The following is a 23,018-nucleotide window of genomic DNA, read 5'->3' as shown; positions in this document are numbered from 1 at the left end:
CTGATTAATTTCTATCACATTAAACCATGTAACACTTACCCATCTTGGTCAAATTAGAGAAAGTCTTACGGATTTAAGTCCATCGTTTACTTAGTGCCAGAGTCCAACTATGGTCTTACACGAATATTGCCATGGCCCTGCCATGGTCTTACACTCATAGTGCCATAACCTAGTTATGGTCTTATCATCATGATGCCATAGCCCAGCTATGGTCTTTCATGAATAATTATTGCCATGGTCCAACCATGGTCTTACGTTCACGGTGTCATAACTTAATTATGGTCTTTTCACTAAAATGACATAGCCCAGCTATGGTCTTACATTTAAACGTTGACATGGTCCAACCATGGTCTTATCTATCAACTCGTCTTTAGTCACGTAACGATCGTACTCAATTCCTGCGTTCTACTCAATTTGAACTTTTAATTAGATTTTCATGTTGTTACGATATTCATAATTCAATAACAAAGATATAAAATAATGCATTATATTTTCTCTAATTTAACAATTAATCATGAAATTCAACCATATGAACTTACCTAGGGTGGTTTGCAAAAGTTGTAGAAAATTCAAGGACTAATCGGCTATTTTCTCTTCCCATGACTTTCTTTGAGCTCTTGGTCTATAATATAAGATTTTCATTCATTAGCATTTAATTCAATTCTAATTCATTTCACAATTTATGCCCTTCAATTTTTAAAATTACAGTTTTACCCTAAATTTTATATTTTTTATAATTTAGTCCCTAATCAATTAACCCATTAATTGAACTAATTTTTCTCAATTAACCCTTTATCTAATCATTTTAGGCTACCACACAGCCTTTAATATTCAGAATTTCAACACTAAACCCTAATTCTTAACTTTTTCACAATTAGGTCCTAAAAATCAATTTCTATTGAAATCATTTAATAAAATCATCACATAACAAAATTAGAACTTCAAATCCATGCTTATTCATCATAAACTTCCAGCATTTATCCATGGAAACTTTCAATATCACTCATAGAATCAAAAATTAATGAATTCAATAGTTGAACTTAGTTGTAAAAGTATCAAAATCACAAAAATTATAAGAAATAATCAAGAATTGAAATTACTTGTAGCAAAAATGTGAAAAACCAGCTTAAAGAGACTCTTTAATGGCTATTTTTAGCTGAAGAATGATGAAGAAATATCTATATTTTCAATGTAGTCTTTGTTTTATTTATTTATTTTGCAAAATTTCCAATTTTGCCCTTATTTCACCCAAATTCTTTGTTTTTTTTTTGCCTTCACCGTTTCAGCCATTTTTTTTCCTTTTAAGTCCTCTTTCATTTAATACTTGACCTATTTAATCATTTTAGCAAGTTTTGCACCTTTTTCAATTTAGTCCTTTTTAATTAATTAACTATTAGAACGTTAAAATTTTCTAACGAAGCTTTAATACTAATTCACTAACACTCTGTAAATATTTATAAAAATATTTATGGCTCAGTTTATGAAATTGAGGTCTCAATACCTCGTTTTCAACCCAATTTACCTAATAAATTCTTTTAATTCACAAAATCCACTAATTTAAAAATATTTTTAAAATCTCACTTGAATAATAAATATTAATTTATTAAAATTTCAAACTCACTCATCGAATTTAGTGATCTAGAATCACTGTTTTCGAGACCACTGAAAATTAGGCTGTTACAAGCAAGGGAGAGTCAACAAATTTTAATAAATGATCAATGGGAAAAGGATATTACTGTGGAGATGAAAAATAATCAAATTAATCAGCAGCCTCCTGCACTGCCTTCTTCCCAGACTATGTATGATTATGCTAAGCCCACTCTGATTGGGGCTGAATTGAGTATTGTCGACCTACTATTGCTACAAACAAATTTGAGCTGAAGTCGAACACAATTCAGATGGTACAACAATATGTCCAGTTTGATGGGTTACAAGATAAATACCCAAATGTTCATTTGGCTAACTTTCTAGAGATTTGTGACACATTCAAGATTAATGGCGTTACTAATGATGTCATACGCTTATAGTTTTTCCCATTCTCTGTGAGGAGTAAGGTAAAATAGTGGTTGAATTCACTTCCACGAGGTTTTATCACGACTTGGGATTAAATGACTGAGAAGTTTTTGTTAAAGTACTTCCCACCGGCTAAATCAGCTAAGTTGAGGAACGACATTTCTTATTTTGCTCAAATTAAGTTGGAGACATTATATAATGCATGAGAGAGATAGAAGGATCTTTTGAGAATGTGTCCTCATCATGGGTTACTTTTTTGGTTACAAGTTAAAACATTTTACAATGGTTTGAATCTCTCGATTAGGCAACTAATTGATGTAGCAACTGGCGAGACATTAAATAAAAAGACACCTAAAGCAACTCAAGAGTTTACTAAGGAGATGACACTGAATAATTATTAATAGCAAGTCATGAGAACAAAACCAATTAAAGCAGCCAATGTTTTTAATATAGACATGGATGAGGCTATTGAAGTCCTAATTATCCTAGGTTGACCCTTTTTAGCCACTACTAGAATTGTTATTGATGTAGGTAATTGTGAACTTGTGCTGAGTGTAGGTGGTGAAAATGTTACTCTTCAAGCACGTGATTTTGTTAGAGTTCCTAGTGAGTGAGATGATCGTAACAGCCTAATTTCGGTGAAATCGGAATAGTGGTCTCGAGACCACAAATCTGAGCTGAAAAATAAAATTTATTTTTATTTTAGTATATGATCCATATTATACAAGAAATGTTGTGTGAAAATTATGAAAAGAAAATTTTACCGTTTATGTGCTTAATTACGAGAAGGACCAAATCGCATAAAATGTAAAAAGTTAGATTCTAGTAGTTAAAAGGATCAAATAGCTATGGAATTCAAAATTTAAGGTCCTTCTATGGTAATAATACCATTAATAAAAAGTATGTAGATATTTTTACATGATTCATCCATGGAAAATGAGAAAAAGGCTAGGGACTAAATTGGAAAGTGAAAATATTAATAAATTAAAAGGATGAAAAGAAAATAAAAATCATATTTTCTCATCTTCTTCCCCAAAATAAAATGGAAACCCTAGGAGAGAGAGAGAAGATACTTTCATGGCCAAATTGGGTAAGTTTCCTTCTCCCGTTTTTTAGTAATTTTGATATTTTTGAAATGGGGATAACCTAAACTATCTATTTAGGGGATCAATTGGAAAAATTACCAAGGTATAAAAATTGGATCAAGGATGTATATGCTGGAAATTTGAAATTTATGGTATAAAATGAAAGATTGATGATAGATAAACAACTTTTACAAAGTGATTTTTCATGAAAACTTGATTTAGGGACTAAAATGAAAAATAGTGAAAATCCATGGAAAATGCTGTAATTTGTGAAATGTGTGTGCTGTAAAAGTTGTATGTATAGTTTGGATAGGCTTGGGTATAGGGTCGGATTTCATGAGTTTCATTTTCCGAGCCTAGGGACGAAAATAGAATTTATGGAAAGGTCAAGGGCAAAATAGTAATTTTACCTAGGGTGAAAATTTGGTCCACATGAATGTAAAATGTGATAAATTGATGTTAAATTTACTCGTATAGATTCGGATAGACCAAATTCGGAGTTAGAACGAGGAATGAGGAAAATGTCGAATTAGTAGATTTTACGTACACAAACCTTTGTCGAGGTAAGTTCGTGTAATTAAATTGTCTATGTTTTTATGCTTGATTTAAATGTTGTGTTTGTGAATTTTATCAATGTCATAAATATGTGAAATGATCACCTACTCGATATAGCCTATAAATGAAAATGCCCGATAAAATGACAAATGAATAAAATGTTACTTGTATGCTTGACATGAATGTGGAATGTGTTTTACTCGACTTACATAAATATTACGAAGGTATGAAATGATCAAATGCTCGATAATGCTTGAAAAGTGTTTAAATCCTAGTTGAATAAATGGAAAATTGATGGATATGTGATTTCCCGAAACGAAAGAGGTCTTGCATTTGTTGCGGATAAGATTTAGTTCCGATGAGTAATCCTTCGACCTCAATTCTGATAGGATTTATCCTGCACGGGTAATTCTGATATAAGTCCTCTCGAGCATATATTATGGATTGGATTTAGCTCAGACAGGTAATCTAGATCAAGCTCTTTAGAGCATATGTCATAAAAAGGATTTAACCTAGACTGGTAATCTTGTAGTATATATATGTGACTTGAGAGTGTACTCTCTGTATTAGTACCTTATGGGTACCATTGAATATGAATTGGCAGATCCTGATTCATACGCCTTGAGTGTACTACTTATGTATCCATCAATAATTCAAATAAATTCAACGGGCAAGGTTCTGACAGGGACAAATATAAATTTAAGACAAATTGACATGGTGTATATGATATGGAAATATGACATGAAAGAATATTACATGAAATATAAGAAAATGATGATATACGACAAATGATATATGAAATATGAGATGATATTTGTACATGGAAACTATTTGATAAGAATGCCCATTCTTGATTATAGACTTGTACACCTAGAGTGTACTAATCGTGACTTTGACATTCCGAGTAATATGCATAAAGTTTTGATGCTAAATGATCTGAACTCAAAATGAACTATTATGAAATTATACTCGAAATAACGAGATGAATTATGTATGTTGAATGAATACATAATATGGAAAGCATATGTGCTTGGAAACTTGATTATTGTTGAGCCCATACATGTCTTGATATTATTATAGAATATATGACTAACAAGGGCAATGAGGATGTGTGTAGGGCTTGAGATCAAAGTGGTTGATTATACCTTACTTAGTTACCTCTAGGATGAATGGTAAGTTTAGTACCGTGTTATACGAACTTACTAAGTATTTTATGCTTACTCTGTTTTATTTGCCCATGTTTTAGAATAATTAGAAGCTCGTTGGATTGGAAGCTTGGCAGAGATTAGTCACACTATCCATCGGCCATGTCGGTATTATATGGTAAAGCAATTATGGTTGTAATGGCATGTATAGGATATGTTGGCCATATGTTTTGATATACTTGTAATGTCATATTATGTTAGCCACATATATGTTAAGTAGTTGATCAAATTATGTCTAACATGAGGACATAACTAAGGTAAGATTTTAAACATGTATGCATGAAATGATATGCCATGATGATGGATGGAATATGCTTGATTAGAATGCTTGAAATGGTTACTATTTGTATGTGATGATATATCATGTTAAATAATAGAATTAACTTGAATAAAATGCTTGGATTTGTTGGGTTATGAATGCAAGATGTGGTGTAGGATTATGGAAAAGTTTGGGGGTGAGAAATGAAGCTAGGAATGGATTTATTTTGTCCACACGGGCAGACACATAGGCGTGTGTCTAGATCGTGTGTGACACACGACCTAGTAACACAGACATGTGGATAGGCCGTGTGTCCTCTGTACCTTAATTTTGAAAAACAGAATGCTCAAAATTGGACACATGGGCAGAGACACGGGTATGTGTCTCAACTGTGTGTACCACACGGCCTAGCACTCTGGTGTCTGGCATGGCCGTGTGTGCAAGTCAGAGAGTTACACGGGGTCGAACACTGCCTCTAACACAGGCGTGTGAGCCCTGTACCTTGGAAAAATCTTGAAAAGTCACAAAAAATTTTTAGAGGTTTTGATTAAGTCCCGACTCAATTCTAATGCTCGTATTGGACCTTGATGGTCAATTTAAGGGATGTTATGAATTATTGCAAAATTTGAATATTAAATTGCATGAATTATCTAAAAATATTCTGAAAAAATTTTGGTAACGCTCTATAACCCTGTTTCTGTGACGGATACGGGTTAGGGATGTTACAATGATACTCGTTATTCTGTTAATGTTAGTAATCATACAGCTCGACATTCTTTGTAGGAAATTACTAATGAGTATGTGTTCGAACAATATCCGTTTCAAGGTGACAGAAATCAAGGGACAAGTGAAGAGCGAATGGTACAGCCTGATGAATTAGATGAATGACAAACAAAAGTTGCTGAAAACCCAAGAAGAATCAAAGAAATAACTAAGCAACGTTATAGTGTGCATGTAAAGAGGACCAATTCAAAGTTAGGGACAAAGTGTTGCTAGACAAGTCAGATCCATGAATGTTACCTTTAAAGCTTAAGTCAAGAGGGTCGAACTCATTTGTGGTACAAAACGTATTTCCATACAGAACCATTGAAGTAAAACACCCTGATTTCGGCACATTCAAGGTAAACAGTCATTATCTCAAACTTTATTTTAGTGGTAAAACTAATAACAAAAGAGAGGAGCTTCGGCTTCAATATCTACCTTAATTTTTAGCTTAAAAAAGGAAGTTGAGCTTAGACTCTAAATAAGCGCTTCTCAGAAGGCAACACGAGTGTTTTTATTTTATTTATTTATTTTACTTTCTTGTTATTTTAATAAAAAATAAAAAAAATAGTATGTTTATTTTTATTACTTACAAAATTTTGGGAAAAAAATTCAAAAAATAATTCACACGGTTTAGACACACGGTTTGGACACATGAGTGTGTCACAGGTCATATGAACACCAGAGCTAATTTTCAAAATTATTTTTGACCCACACGGTTTGAATTGAGTTACATGGCTTGGAGACAGGACCTTGTGAGACACACGACCTGACACATAGGCGTGTCTCTAAGCCATGTAACTCACACGACTTGACACACTAGTAAGAGATAGACAGGACCGTATGACCCACACGACCTCACACACGGGCGTGGGAGAAGTGAATGAGCACCTCACATGGCCTGGACACATGGGCGTGTCACAGGCCATGTGGATACTAGAGCAAGAATTTGAAAAAAATTTAATAGACCACACAACCTTAGAAACATACACGGTCTGGCCACATACCACATGGCTTGGCCACACGACCATGTGGCTCCCATGGCTTGGCACATGGCCATGTACCCTTTTTTAATGCTAGGGGGATTTTTCATTTTTTTCCTTTCTTCACTCACCTAAACACCACCGTGGGTACCTACCAAGCCAACCATCCTTTTCTCTTTTTATTTTTTTAATTTTCAATTATTTATTTATTATTTATATTAATATTATTTCCATTTTATTCTTCTAAGTTGGTTATTAAAATAGTATCAGATTCTTTTACTTTTGAATTATTTATATTTTATTTGGTTTTATGTTTTATTTAGTTTTATTTTTAATTTTATTTTTTGTTACCTGTTTTTATTTTATTTTTCAGAATTATATGTTTTATTTTATTTTTATTTTTAATTTTACTATTATTGCTTTATCGGTTGTTTGTCTATTTTGTATCCCTTTATCTTATTTATTTTTGTCTATCTCTTACTAGTGTGCTCAGAAACATGTATTTGATTTAGAAACTCCCATGATTCTAATTTTTTACTATTCCAACGAATTAATCAAATTCAGGGCAGTTTTAGTTCTCTCTCTCCCTTATGATATTTTGCTTATTCTGTTTATATTTGTTTGTACATTGAGGACAATGTACATCTTAAGTGTGAGGAGGATGTTTATATGCTTATGCGATGAAATCTCTAAATTATTGTTTGTGTTTAAGTAATTTTCTCACACCTATCATTAAGTTAATTTTTTTTTTAGATTTAGAGTTTTGAGGGATTCTATTTTGAGAATAATTTGTGGATGTTTGTGAATTGTGTGATTTATACTTTAAGACACGAGAGAGTCAAGCATGATAAGTTTTTTTTCAGAAATTATAATTTTAGGTTATCTCCCTGAATTGAAGCATTTTCTTAAAATTTTAAATTAGCAAGTTTGACATCAAAACCATAATTTTTTGTGAGCTTTTAAGCCTATTGAGCATATATTTTTAGGACTCATTTTATTTTTGGTTATGAGTATGTCGACTTGATTTGTTATTCTAAAGCTTGCTCCGGTTATGCATGTCGAGACCATATTATTGATTTGATACACTGAGATGATAGAGGCACTTAGGATTTAACCCACTTAACCTTTAACCAGCTTACCTGTTGAATTAACCCTTTGTAAATCTCGTTGATCCTAACACATTTTTTCCTAACTCGTTAATATTAACTCGTAACCTATATCTATGTTGTAAAATTATCCTTCTCATTGACTACCTTTTTGCCAAGATTTGATTTGGTTAGTTGTCTGACTATGTTTCATTATTTGCATTGCTGAATTTTACGTTATTCTCAAAATATATATAAATTGATTGAGCTTGAATTGTTAGTTCCATATTATGTTGAAAAGCTCATTTTTGTTCTTTATTTCTTGTTGATGTAAATTCTTTTAATTCAACATCTAATTTTTTTTTCTAGTTTGGTAACTTATCAACTTGACTCTCGATTATAACAAACTCTTCTGATAATTATTGAGACCTAAGCCCTATTACAACCTTGTTAAGACCTCTTGATTGGTGTATCATTTCATTTTATAGTGGTGGAGATTTGATTTTCAAGCAAGCCAATGGTAATAACATTTCTTGTTCGACTATTGAGTGCGTATTACTTGAACCTTAAATACTTTGAGTGCTTTGAGTGAATCCTTAGTGAGGATGTTCTTGTTCAGTTTGAATTTCAGATAATTATTGAGATAGGAGAGATGCCTAATATTTTTAAAACTTAAATTTCTCTACTCTGATTGCTTATGATGTTTAGTGTCATTTTAGTGTGAATTTTCAATGCATGATTATTTGTAAATTATCCTAAGACATTATCGGTGAAAACAACAAATTGAGAGAATTTAACTTGAATATGGGTTGAGGATTTTACTTGAGGATAAGCAAACGCTTAAGTGTGGGGATATTTGATAAATGCTAAAAGTAACATATTTTAATCTCATTCTTAATGCATTTTTGGGTGATTATTCGATGTTAATGGTGAATTTTATGTTCCTAATCCTTTAAATTCATGTTTTTATACTTGGGAGAGTATTTGGGAGCAAAAAGAGCAAAAAAGAGTGAAAACTGGAAAATCGAAGTAAGGTATAGAAGCTATATGGGTTGACCCCTTCCACACAGCCATGTGACGAGCCGTGTTGATTTTGCGAATTGGCACTCTGAACTACGGGAAAACACGGTTTTTAGGTTTTTCAGGCATTCTAAGACATGTATATATGAAAAAAAAAAAAGAAGATAGGAAAGGGTCGTCATAGAATATTCAAGGAAACAACTCGAAAAATACCATTGAAGCAGATTCTCAAGCAGATTTCTGTCAAGATTGAAGATTCGCATTTGATTTCTTAAGAGATTAACATGAGTTTCTTTGTTTCTTTCGATTATACTGTGTTTAGGATATTTTTATTTTCAAGCATGAACTAATTTTCTAAATACCTATGGGAGATGAACCCTATGATGGATTCTGCTGTTTAATTTTTATTTTACGCAATAAATACTTAGTTATTGTTCTCAATTATGTGTGCTTAATTATTGGTTTGATATTTCTAGATTATTAACTCATGTTTGATGTGCTTAAATCAAAGGAGGAATAGACTTTGTTTAAGAGTAAATCTTGCGTAATTGAGTGGAGTTGCATGCAATCCTAGAAACAAGATGACATAAATCTACCGGATTAGAGTCAAATCTAATAGAGGAATCCATAGCGCGAGTTAATGCGATAATAGGTGTTTTAATTAAAAAGAAATTTCAATTAATCAACCTAGAGTCAGTTGCTCTTACTCTTGAAAGAGATATTAGTATAATTTAGGGATTTCTATAATTCAAGATACTAAGTAAAGAAAGTGCGTAATTTAGATTGATAATGACAGATGAAATTTAGGTGAATTCTTTTTTGGGTATTGTTTACTTCTTGGTTGTTAATTGTTTATTTCTTAAATTGTTATTTGTCGAGTTCGTTAGTTAAATAATTTAGTTAATTTTAGTTTTCAATCCATCACTCAAATTATTCAGTTAAACAATAGAAAGACAATAATTACTAGTACTTTTACTCTTCGTGAGAACAATATATGTGTTCATCGTAACTATACTACTAATTGATAGGTATACTTACCTTAGTCAGATTTTTAATTAATTCACGATACATTAATAGGTGAATAAAAAAAGTCCAAAAATTAAATAACTATTTTATATCTTTTCACGTAAAAAAACTTGATTACCACATGTGTTTATTAGCCAATGATAATTAATTGTTTAGGTAATGGATGTGGCCCTCTCGTTTAGCTCCCTTTGGATCCCGCTAGCCTTTTAGTGGAGTAAGATGTGGATATTTTTTAAGAGGTTATTTTTTTTTCCTTAAAAGAACCTCATTGTCATTGGAGTTCAATTTTTCATTGCGGCTTCGGGCCTTTAGTGAAAGGAGTAATATTCCTTTTACCCCCTCAACTTTTGTTTCAACTTTTATTATATTTTTAAAATATAAACTGAATTATTATTTAAAATAATAAAACTTGAAATATATTTTATTAATCAATAAAAATATAATTTTAATTAACATAAATATTATTTAATATAAATATAAATAACTCATTTTTAATTATACATATATTTTAATTTGATATCTTTAACGATTATTTTTTTTATTTTCCTCTCACAACCACAACTATGTTTCAATCTAAATACATAATACACCACTCATTTTAATTTTACTGTTCAATTTTTAATATCACTACCCCACCACTACTATTATTTTCACTCTTACCTAATTTAATCTTACCGTCCATGAAATTGCCTTCACAAATTAGACAATTCAGGGTGGGGTGGGGTGGGTGGGGTTATATTAAGAAAAAACAACCTACAGGTGAAAAAATAATAGAATAAAATAAAAATAAAAATGTTAATGTGTGAGTACTTTTCAAAAGGCTTTAATTTGATTTTTTTGGGTAACACTTAAGTCACAGGCCAATTCAATAAAAAGACTTAAATTTGAAATTAAATAAGATTTAAATTTCATTTTGTATATTTGAGTTTAAGTTTTATTACTTCATTAATCAAATTAATGTTATTTACTCATGAAATCAGATTCAACCCAAAATAATAATATTATACATAATTTAAGCAAAGTTTCAGAATATTAAGGAAAAAGTGTCTGAATATGAAAATATAATTTCAAAAGTGTTTTGAGTTTTTTTGAAGGAAAAAGAATAAGTGTCTGAAAACGAAGTCAAAAGAGCCTAAGAAATTGACAAAAGAAATGATTTCAAAGTTGAATTTAGGTAATTAAACCCAAATTATTTATCATTTTATTTTTTAACATCTTATATTTAGTAATTATATTAATTTTATATTTTTTCAAGTTGAATGGGTTAAACTCAAAAGAAAATGTTTTATTCTTTCATAAAATTAAACTCGAGACTAGAGGTATTCACCGGTCGGGCTAGATTCAGTCTAGGCTTAAGTATGAAAGTAACATACTTTATGTTTATTTAAGCTTAGCCCGAAATTAGGGCTTAAATTTTTGCCTAAACTTACCCATATTTGTAAAAGACTAACCCCAAGCTCATTTTAGTCTGTCATATTATTTTTATTTTTTAAAAAATATTTATATTATTTTATTTTAATATTTAATAATTTTATACATTTTTATTTACTAAAAATTTTATATAGTCATCTTAACATTTTTTAAATATTTACATTAAAATAGTATTATATATTAGTATAGTTTATTTTTTAATGTGTTCTAAACTAAATAATATAAAGTATTATAAACTTAAAATGAATTGAGCCGGGCTCAAGACTTAAATGTTCAAGTCTAAGCTAAGCCTGACCCATATTTTAAAAAGACCTTTTTTTCTCAAATAATCTCAAATTTCGGGCAAACCTTGAAATTGAGTGAATAACTTGACCAATTAACAAGTCTACTCGAACTCTAATCATATAATTAATAATGATTATTAATTTTATAAGAGAATAAATATTATCTAAAAATAGAATTTAACTATTTAAATTAATTAATTAATTAATTAATAAAAGTATTTTGAAAAGTTCAGTTACGAACATTAATCATATATCATGATCATGTAAGATTAAAAAAATAAAGAGCCTTTTTATTAAAAAAATAAAGAGCCTTTTTATCATTCATCATTTTTTTTTAAACATGTAGATATAGTCAAAAGCCAAAATGTTCATTTCAGAACAAATCATGCTATGTACCCTCTGCTAAAACTAGCCTCCATCGAAGTGGCTTCATTTAAAGCAACTACGCGGTTTCACTCTACATACTAGAATATTGGAATAAAAAGACGTTTCTAGGCGTAGCTGGAACCAAACTTCAAGTCCCTCAACTATTCAAGATTCCAATCCCTTTACTTATTGGGAGTTGATCTTTATCTTGTCTCCACCATAAAAAATAGAAGACAGAAAAGAAAGAGTGAAGGCTGGGTTAAGCACATAGAGAAACTTCTTCTTCAGGCTTAAGATTTTTTGAACCGACTTATAGATTACTTATAAAATCATACCTGAGTTGAAAGAATCCAGAGTTTTTTTTTTTTTGTTTAAAGATGAGTTACTACAATCAACAGCAGCATCCTGTTGGGGTTCCTCCTCCTCAAGGTATTTGTTTTAACTCTGGTTTTGATTTTTTTTTTTTTTAAGATTTGATGGAGTTTTTAGGTATTAATTTCTTTGATGGGGTTTTGTATTTACAGGGTATCCTCCCAAAGATGCATATCCACCGCCTGGATACCCAGCTGAAGGTTATGCCTACCCGCCACCTCCACAGTATCAGTATGCAGCGGCGCCACCGCCAAGGCAGCAGCAGGAAACCGGTTTTCTTGAAGGCTGGTAAAACTTGTTATCTTTCGAGCATCCTATAACAATTAGTGTTGTCATGATTTTAATTTCTAGGCCTTTTTTCTGATGGTTGATTCTGTTTTTTTTCAGCCATGCATGGCATAATAAATATGAAGTAATTTATATTATGTGTTATTTGTTGTGCAGTTTAGCAGCACTGTGCTGTTGTTGTCTTCTGGATGCTTGCTTCTAAGGAGAAAGAAGAGGAGAAGGGTTGATGGTTGATCATCCTCATGGTTTAATATGTTTTTAGTAGATCCAATTCCGATGTATTAACATGAACATTTGTCTCCCTTTTAACTATGTCAGAACATCTCATTTTCTCATTCATGAATTGTTTTGATATTTCTCATTTATAATAAGATTGCCGCATTTTCTCACGTGCATTTTTGCTTTCTGGAATCGATTCTATGGATAATTGAAATTTTATTCCACCCGGACTTGATGCCTTCACGCATTCAATGTTTTGCTTCCGAATCAGCTAACTCATATCAACTGATTAACTTTATGAATTTTTATATTTTATCAGCTTCACTTTTTACCATCCTACAGGTCCTGATTTATTAAAAAAAAATTAATTGAACTCTTATTTGATTTTTGTAAGTTCAGTGATTCAATTAGATACAAAAGATTTGGAGTGATTTAATTAATTTTTTTTAAAAAAATAGTGCAAAGGCTTCCGATACCATCGACCTTTTTAGTTTCATTCTTTAAGTTAATTGCATCATATATTTTTTTTTATTAAGAGGATAAAAGCTATTATCTAACCATGAATTTAGGAAAAGATAAATCAACACATTCAAAATAAAATCAGGAGGTTGGGATCAAGAGTAAAAGTCAATAATTAATCCTTTTGTAGCATTTGTTAAGCAATTAGCCATTCTATTGCATTTTCGATATACATGCTCAATACTTGTATCCCAAACTCGACGCAACAAGTCTCGAATAGCATGAATGACATATAAATTTGGCTGTTGTATTATCAGAGTACCTTTAACATGATGCAGCGCTTCCAAATAATCTGTTTCTCACAACACATCATAACAACCTTATCATGTCCTGATTTAGGCCATCATTAGGAGGAAGAAGAATGGACTACCATGATTGGAGTCGGAACGGTCAGGGTGGCAATAGACTCTCATTCGTGCGTGTGTATGCGTTACCCGACCACAGAGCCAGCACGCGCATTGAATCTCCTTTTTATAAATGTACGACTACTCGTGAGGACATGTTTAAACATTTGTCATCTAGAGGAATCAGAATGCCCAATTCCGCCTACGATTTTGTAATCTTGAAAAGAAATTGTCAGTTGAGTAACTCCCGCAATAGGTTCATCCTCTCGTTATACCTATTGGAGGTAGGCTTCCATCTTCATTTACATCATTTATTTTGTAGGGTGTTAAATATTTATGGAATTGCGCCCAGACAACTTAACGGTTCTTCTTGGAGGACCCTGATAGCTTATTTCATTTAGTGTAGTAAACACTGTGAGCTTTCATGCTTGGGTGTGTTTCAATATTTTTACCAACTAGATGTCATTACCCAAGAGATCTCAACTAGGACGATCTACTTCTACTAGGACGGTCTACTTCTGCACTAGCAAGGACCATGAGCCTATCATTCAAAGTTCCTACTTAATTTTCCACTCAGATGGCCATATGTTTATATGGGTGAGAATGAAGCTTAAGGGTAGCTTCGGCTTCCCTACAAGGTGGTCTATCCCTCACGAGTCTGTTTGTCTTCATCGACAACCAATTGACTCAGACCATGCTAGGTCACAATATGATCGCTTAAGGTTGGGGCATCCTCTGAAATTAGACAAATTCCTAATAGTAAGGAACATTTTCCATTATTGTTTAGAAAAGCAAAGCCCTAATTGCTTTAGATCGACGAACCAAGTGTTGGAAGCAGTAGGGGTATACAAAATTCAGGTAAAATCGAAAAAATTTGGTTAATCGACCGAATTCGGTTAATCAGTCGGTTAACCGAATTAATTCGGTCCGGAGTCAGTTAATAATTTTTTGAGTTTTTGGTTAACAGTTAATTCGATTCGAAACCAGTTGGTTAACTGAACTTTTTGGTTTAACCGAAAAAATTAAGAAATAAAATTATAATATATAAATAGTCCACTATCCACCCAGACCCAATCTAATATAAACCCAATATAAACTCAATCCAATATATATAAACCCAAGTACCCAACCCAACCCAATCCTAAAAACTACAAATAATTTAATAAATAAATAAAAATCCTAAAACTAAAAGTCTAAAACTAAAAATCATGACAGAAATAAGAAATCCCTAAGTAAGATTTTAACCCTCAAAATTCAAAATCCCTAATTTGAAATCTCCCACAATCTCTCTATTGTCACTGCCGGTCACCTTCATAAACTGTCCGGCGTCCACTAGTCACATAGTCCGACATCTACCAGGTCACCATCACCGGCGAGTTGAGGTAGGCTTTTCCTCTCATGCTTGTAGTTGTTGTCAAGTTTGTAGGTCTTTGCTTTTTAATAGTGTCTGTTTTTCTTATTCATATTGGCTTTAGCGGCCATTGTTGGGAGATGAAGTTTGGCAAGGAATTTACTTCTTAAGTGGTGCTTGAATGTAGGGGATGAGAAAGATAGACTAGATAGTAATTTAGGATGAAAATGGGTGAAATTAGAACACAATAGAAAACTTGATTCAAACATGATTTCCAAGTCCAATTAAATGGCATTGTGAATGATAAGAGGTGCAATTAGAACACACTCACATAGGCTAAATGTGGATATCATTAACGAGCCTACTTAAGAAGAACAGATCTCCTGGGTTACTCTGTTATTTTGACCCAATAAAAAGATTTGCTTTATATATGATTTTTGTTATGTTATATTGAATTGGTGTTACAATTTCAATTTAATTATCAAATTATAAAATGTAAAATCTTTTTGTAATATCTAGTTCAAACACATACCTAGATCTGCTAATATCTTAGCACATAATTTAGCCACTAATTGCATAAAAAATGAAAGAGAGAGTTACCTGAATGGAAGTGTACCGATGGTTATTGATGATGGATTATAGGGAGGAAGAATGAGGGAATTGACAGTAATAGATAAGATAGGGTCTAGGGAGAAGTGTAACACCCCTTACCTGTATCCAAAGCCGGGACAGGGTTCAAGGCATTACCGGACTTAAACGTAAATAAACATACAAAATCGAGCCATAAAGTTTCCTCCACATTTAAAACTTTTCAATCACATGCAAATTATCCCTTATAAGGGTCTACAAAACCTGAAAAATACATCAAAAGTGGTTCGGGACTAAACCAAGAACTTTTGGAACCTTTTTAACACTTAGAAAATTTTCTTGTTTGGAGAGTCACACGCCCATGTGGGTAGGCCGTGTGGTCACACACACCAGTGTGACATGGGACACGCCCGTGTCCTCAGCCTGGGTAACTCTCTGACTATGGCGTCATCAAGCAAATAAGGTCACACGACCAAGTCACACGCCCGTGTGCTGAGGCCGTGTGGCGAATTAAATTCCAAAAATTAAGTGCAGACTTCACACAGCCTGGGCACACGCCCATGTCCTATGGCCGTGTCCTTCAAATGACTGCGACACTGCCCGTGTGTTTACTATTGGGCATTCTATTTTGCATAATTAGGGTGCAGGGGACACATAGCCGGATCACACGCCCATGGAGCAGACTGTGTGTCACACACGGTCTAGACACATGCCCGTGTGTCTAACTGTGTGTATAATTTCTAGGCTATTTTCCAAGCCATTTGCCACCCTTAAGCACTAATAGACTTAGATCCACTTCATGACATGCAATATGACACCTTTAATCACTTAAGCAAACACAATGGTTAAATTACGACTTGACAATGTCAACATATCACCTATTCAAATTATTATACTTTCATATAGCATCCCACACCAATTTCATATTTGACTATTATCATTACTAACCTATTTTCAAGTTATACATTTGCACCACATTTATCGTCAAACACATTAATCGTATTTCATACCCCTAACATACATGCCATCCATCACACTTATTAACCATAAACAACTATAACCACATTAAAGCATAAGCACATTTGCATGTATGCATCAATAATTAGGGTTACAACCCAAAATAATCAATATGAGACATCTCTCATGGCCAAATAAAAAATAATCATAATAACATCATGAGCCAACACATTGGCTAATCAATATGGCACATAACAAAAAGGCCAAGTCCCTATACATGCCATATCCAAAATGATAAACTAACTATACCCAAATGTTCAATTGATAGTGTGATCGATTCTCTGATGTTCTCTGATCCCTGAGCTAGCTTGGCTAAACTATAAGAGATGGAAAAGAAAGCTTAAATCATACATTTAACATAACGAATATAATCTTGCATTTTATCAATTCTAATAAACTTATTCCTCATAAATATATAAATACATGTTCTTACCACGAGCTCATCATATTTCATGTCATTCACATGAGTTCGATGTGCATACCTGTGCCCACTTGCACATCATAACTTACTTTCACGTCTTAATGCAATTTTTACGATTACTTATAGAACTTCTTTTGAACTACCCATTGAACACTCGGAATACTATCGGATACATCGGAAGTTTGCACCTAAGTGTCTTATATGTAGCCAATGCTACTTCATATCTTAGATCACATGTTGCTCGTTTACTAGTTACTCATGGGTCTGCTCATGGAGTTTGACAGGTATCTGCAATACATGTCGAACTACCTCACCATCAATAATATATGAGACCAATACCCAGACGCCAAACATGTATCACATATATCACGAACTCATGTAACAGCCCATTTTTAGGTCAAATCAGAACAGTGGTTTCGGGACCACAAATCTGAAGTCAAAATATTTATTTTATTATTTTACTAAGGTTTACAGCATGATAGATTAATTATGTGAAAGTTTCGTAAAGAAATTTTACCATTTAAATGCTTAATTCGGTAAAAAAGGACTAAATCGCGTAACGCGTAAAAGTTGCATTCTATTGTTAAAAGTGTTTAATTGCTATGAATTATTAATATGGAAGTCATTATGAGGTAATTAGTCCATTTATAATGTAAGTGGACATTCTTATACATTGTTTAAATGATGTTTATGTTTTATTACTAAGGTTATTATGGTAATTGATGATTAAAATGAAAATTAAATGAAAAACAAATGCATAATTTGTATCATCTTCTCCAAAAAGGAGAACAAAAAACCGATTATTTGAAGAAAATAGGGCTAGGATTCGGTTAAGCTTCAAATAGTTATTGATCAAGATAAGCAATTACTAGAATTAGATCGGGGGAAACAAAAGGTAGACGAGTAGATGACGGTTATACCAGCAAATACAAGGTAAGTTTGTATAATTAAAATCAAACTTTTCTATACTTGTAATTGTTGAATTGAATGTATATAATTGAAATACTTGAAAAATAAATGTCTTAATGATATATTGAATTCATTGCTGAGTCCCATTTGAGCTATGAATTCATTGGATATGAGTGACGTGTTAATGAGATTACCGTATTGGTTGAGCTCCTGCATTTCTTGCGGACTCACCACAACTCGTAAGAGCTTACTATTTTAGCTCATTGAAGCTTACCAATTCAGCTCGAAAGAGCTTATGTTCATTAGCTTAGGAGGAGCTTACCAACCATGACTCGAAAGAGCATGTATGATGATGAATTGACGGATTACTGACATTATTCACTCGACTATCCTTTGAAGTTTTAATAGGTTCAACGGGCCTAAATATTGTTTATATGGATAAGTTACAGGTTATAAGTGATATTAATGTTATATGCATGATATGTGAATTTTGGAATAATACAGAGTATTGTATTAATGTATGATTTATGTTTATGTTAAATGACTAACATGTGATTACTATGTGTGAATAGGTGATGGTTAAATTGAATTGTTGGCAATTTTATTTATTGCTTGATTTTGTATAAATGGTAAATTTAATTATGTATTATACGGGCTTACTAAGCTATACGCTTACTCTGTTTCATATTCTATGTTTTATAGAGGTTCATTAGCTCGCTCGTTTTGGACAAGTCGGAGTTGCACATCACACTATCAAATTAATGATTTGGTACTTTTGAACTTGTGGATTTGTAAATATGGCATGTGTAGGCTAGTTTAAATGGTATAGTTATGGTTACTTGAAAGTTATGCTTTTGGCATATTTTGTGTATAAGTTAAGCCATGTGAATTGGCTTATTTTGATACCATGTTATGTTGTATATAGATGTTATAATATGATATGTTTTGATATGTGGTTGTTAAATGGATGGATTGCGCATGATGATAGATAGGTATTTGGGTATGAAATAGATATGTTTGAAATGGAAAATATTATGTATTGAAAGGGTTATTTTAGTTGCCAATTGGGTTGCATAAATGTGGTCAATTATGCTTGTAATTGTTATGTTTATAGGGTGGCAATATGGCTTTTCAAATAGCCTATTTTTGTCCACACGGGCAGAGAAACGGACGTGTGTCTCATCCGTGTGTGACACACGGTTAAGTTACATGGCCGTACATCCCCTGGGGTACCCTACAAATTAAGTCAGTATACCTTATAGGTTTGACACAGCTCAGAAACATGGGCATGTCTATTTGTCGTGCGTGTCACATGGATTCACACACGGGTGTGGGTCACACAGATTCACACATGGGTGTGTGATTGACCGTGTGACAGAAGTCAGTATACCCCTCTAAATGACACACGACCTAGCGCACGGGTGTGTGGTCGGTTGTGTGACCCAAGTCAGTTTCGACTACGGCCAAGGCACACGGACATGTTTCTGGCCTTGTGGTGCAAGTCAGTATGTATGCCCTATTTTCACATGGTCTAAGACACGTGCGCGTCTACTAACCGTGTGAGACACACGGCCTGTTCACACGGGCGTGTGACACTTGAAAGGTTGAAAATTTTCTAAGTTTCTGAAATTTGTAATATGTTACGATTTAGTCCCGAATGTATGATTAAAGCTTGATATGTTTGTTTTAAGTACATAATGGATATGAACAAATGATATTGACTGAACTATGATGTTTCTGGATAAATAATTGTTTTAAATTTAATTACAAGTCTGGTAATGCCTCTTAATCTATTCTGGCAACTGTTACGGGTTAGGGGAGTTACAACTCAGACCACAACTCAATAAGTTTGGATGTCACATATATCATGAACTTAAACCACAACTCAAAGAGTTCGGATGTCACATAGATCATGAACTCAGACCACAACTTAATGAGTTTAGATTACTTAATTCCTAGTGACATGTCACTTGTATCCTAACTATTCCTAAGGTTCAAATGGGATTCTTTGATACCACATTTCTGTTGAGCTTACTCGTACTGTCGATTTCAATATTCATGGCACCAATCACATACTCATGAAATAATCAAAGTATATTTCATGATAAAATTTAAGCAATAAACACATAATACAACAACATATCAATTATGTAAGTATTTATCATACATGCAATATTAAAGCATTCAAAGTATGGTACATGTTGCATTATTTGCAAATGAACTTACCTCGGTAAAAAATGATAGAAACGAGCTTAATCTTTGTAAACCTTGTTTTTCCCCCGATCAAGACTCGAATCATATTTTTCTTGATCTATAATACCAAATTCAACTTGTCTAATACATACATTGCTCATATCGACCCATAACACATACTTTGGTAAAATTACCTTTTTACCCTAACTTTTTGCTTATTTACGCTTTAGTCCCTAGGCCCGTAAAATGAAATGCATGCAATTCCTCGGTTACCCAAGCCTAGCCGAATCATATTCTATCTCATATCAGCCCATATTTTCCTTTGTTTCACATTTCTACTACTCATTTTTACACCTTTTACAAACAAGCCCTTTTTAGGTGTTTTCACTAAAAATCACTTAGTAAAAGATGTTTATCACACATCAAACATTCATATTCCTCCATTAAACATCAAAATACAACCATGATACAGATGGGTCAAATTTCATACATGAACCCTAGCTCAAAATAATGGTAGAAAGAGCTAGAACTGTTGATGACAACTTTAAAAATGTAAAGAACATTAAAAACGGGGCTAGGGAGCACTTACAATCAAGCTTGAAAAGATGAATAAATCCTAGCTATGGTGACCCTTGGAATTTCGGCAGAAGCAAGAAGAAGATGGAAAAATTTTGCTTTCTTTTTCCTTTTTTATTCTTTTATTTACCAAAAGACAAAAATGCCCTTAAGGCCTTTCTTTCAAAATTTTCCTATTCATGCCCATTGTCGTCCAAAATTTTAGAACTTAGTCAAATTTCCATTTAAGGACCTCTAATTAATAATCCAATGCAATTTCATGCTCAAAGCTTCTAGAACACAAGTTTTACAACTTATTCAATTTGGTCCCTAAAGTCAAATTGGACATCTTAGGAATAGAATTTCTTCATGAAAATTTCACACAAACATGCAATCATGTCATGGACCATCAAATAATCATAAAATAATTATTTCTATTTCAAATTTGTAGTCTCGAAACAACTGTTTCGACTAGACCTTAATTCGGGATGTTACAACTCTCCCCCTTTAAGGATTTTTGTCCCTGAAAATCTTACCAATGAAAAGGTTTGGGTACTGTTTCCTCATGGCCTCATCGGGCTCCCAAGTAGCCTCTTCAACCCCGTGTCTTTTCCATAACACTTTCATTAGAGCAATGTTTTTATTTCTCAACTGTTCGACCACTTAAGCTAAAATCTTAACCGGTTCTTCACCATAAGTCATATCCGGTCGAATCTCAACCTCTGTCGGTGAAATTATATATGAAGGATCTGATCTATAGCGGCGTAACATAGATACATGAAATGCATCATGAATCTTTTCCAACCCTGATGGTAAAGCCAACTGATAAGCAATCAGCCCTATTCTCTCGGTGATATCATACGGTCCTATAAAACGAGGACTCAACTTGCCTTTCTTGCCAAATCTCAAAACCTTTTTCCATGCTGAAACTTTTAAAAATACTTTATCACTGACTTGATACTCAATTTCCTTCCATTTCAAATCCGCATAAGATTTCCGTCTATCCGAAGCGGCTTTCAAACAATCATGAGTCACCTTCACTTTCTCTTCGGTTCACTTGACTAGATCAACTTCGTGAATTTGATTTTCTCTCAGCTCAATCCAATACAAAGTTGTTCAGCACTTACGTCCGTACAGTGCCTCATAAGGCACCATTTTCAAACTTGACTAATAATTATTGTTATAGGCAAACTCCACTAGTGGTAGGTACTTTTTCTAATTACTTTGGAATTCCAATACACAACATCGGAGCATGTGTTCCAAGATCTGAATTACTTGCTCAGACTGATCGTCAGTCTGCGGATGAAAAGCAGTGCTAAAATTTAGCTTTGTACCCAAAGCTTCTTGTAACTTTTTTTCCAAAACCGTGATGTAAACCTTGGATCTCTATCCGATACAATCGATATAGGTACTCCATGAAGTCCCAAAATTTCACCAATGTATAATTCAGCTAACTTATCAAGTAAGAAATCAGTATGTACCAGGATAAAGTGAGCTGATTTAGTCAATCTATCGGCAATAACCTATATGGCATCTTTCTTTTCAGAGTTAAAGGCAACCCTGTCACAAAATCCATAGTAATCCGATCCCATTTCCATTTGGAGACCACGATGGGCTGAATTAAACCTGAAGGTTCTTGGTGTTCATCCTTTACTTGCTGACAAACTAAGCGTTTAGATACAAACTCTGAGATATCTCTTTTCATACCATTCCACCGATACATTTTCTTCAAGTCATTATACATCTTTGTACTGCCCGGGTGAACTGACAAACAATCATTGCGCACTTCATGTAAAATATTTTGAATCAACTTAGTGTCTTTCGGAACGCAAATCCTACCACGAAATCTCAAACAACCATCGGAGTCACTAAGAAAGTCCGGTTCACTGCTGGACTCACACTGAATTCTCTTAGCTTGTAACTCTTTATCAACTTTTTGAGCATTACAAATTTTTTGAAAAAAAGTCGATCTAGCTTTCAACTTGGCTAGAATCGAACCATCATCATACCAGGTCAACTGTGTATTCATAGCCCTCAAGGCAAACAACGACTTCCTACTCAAAGTGTCGGCGACCACCTTTGCCTTACCCAGATGGTAATCGATCACAAGCTCATAATCTTTTACCAGTTCCAACCATCTTCGTTGCCGCAAGTTCAAATCCTTTTAT

The 23,018-nt window shown here is 33.1% G+C and overlaps 1 protein-coding gene and 1 non-coding gene across 2 annotated transcripts; one reads left to right on the top strand and one right to left on the bottom strand.

The window, feature by feature from the left end:
• Positions 1-2,156: 2,156 nt before the first annotated feature.
• Positions 2,157-2,263, bottom strand: LOC128284974 (small nucleolar RNA R71). Its single transcript, XR_008275390.1, has one exon. It is a non-coding gene; the product is annotated as a small nucleolar RNA R71 (small nucleolar RNA).
• A 9,892-nt stretch (positions 2,264-12,155) lies between these two features.
• LOC108473045 (protein CYSTEINE-RICH TRANSMEMBRANE MODULE 13-like) lies at positions 12,156-13,123 on the top strand. The gene is made up of 3 exons (XM_017774609.2): positions 12,156-12,503; positions 12,599-12,734; positions 12,891-13,123. The coding sequence occupies exons 1-3, from the start codon at positions 12,452-12,454 to the stop codon at positions 12,934-12,936; spliced, it is 234 nt and encodes a 77-aa protein (XP_017630098.1). The 5' UTR covers positions 12,156-12,451; the 3' UTR covers positions 12,937-13,123.
• Positions 13,124-23,018: the final 9,895 nt, after the last annotated feature.

Source organism: Gossypium arboreum, chromosome 11 (assembly GCF_025698485.1).
Source record: "Gossypium arboreum isolate Shixiya-1 chromosome 11, ASM2569848v2, whole genome shotgun sequence".
NCBI classification, from domain to species: Eukaryota; Viridiplantae; Streptophyta; class Magnoliopsida; order Malvales; family Malvaceae; genus Gossypium; species Gossypium arboreum.
Note: the sequence above shows the minus strand (reverse complement) of the source record. Positions and strands in the feature narration are given on the sequence as shown.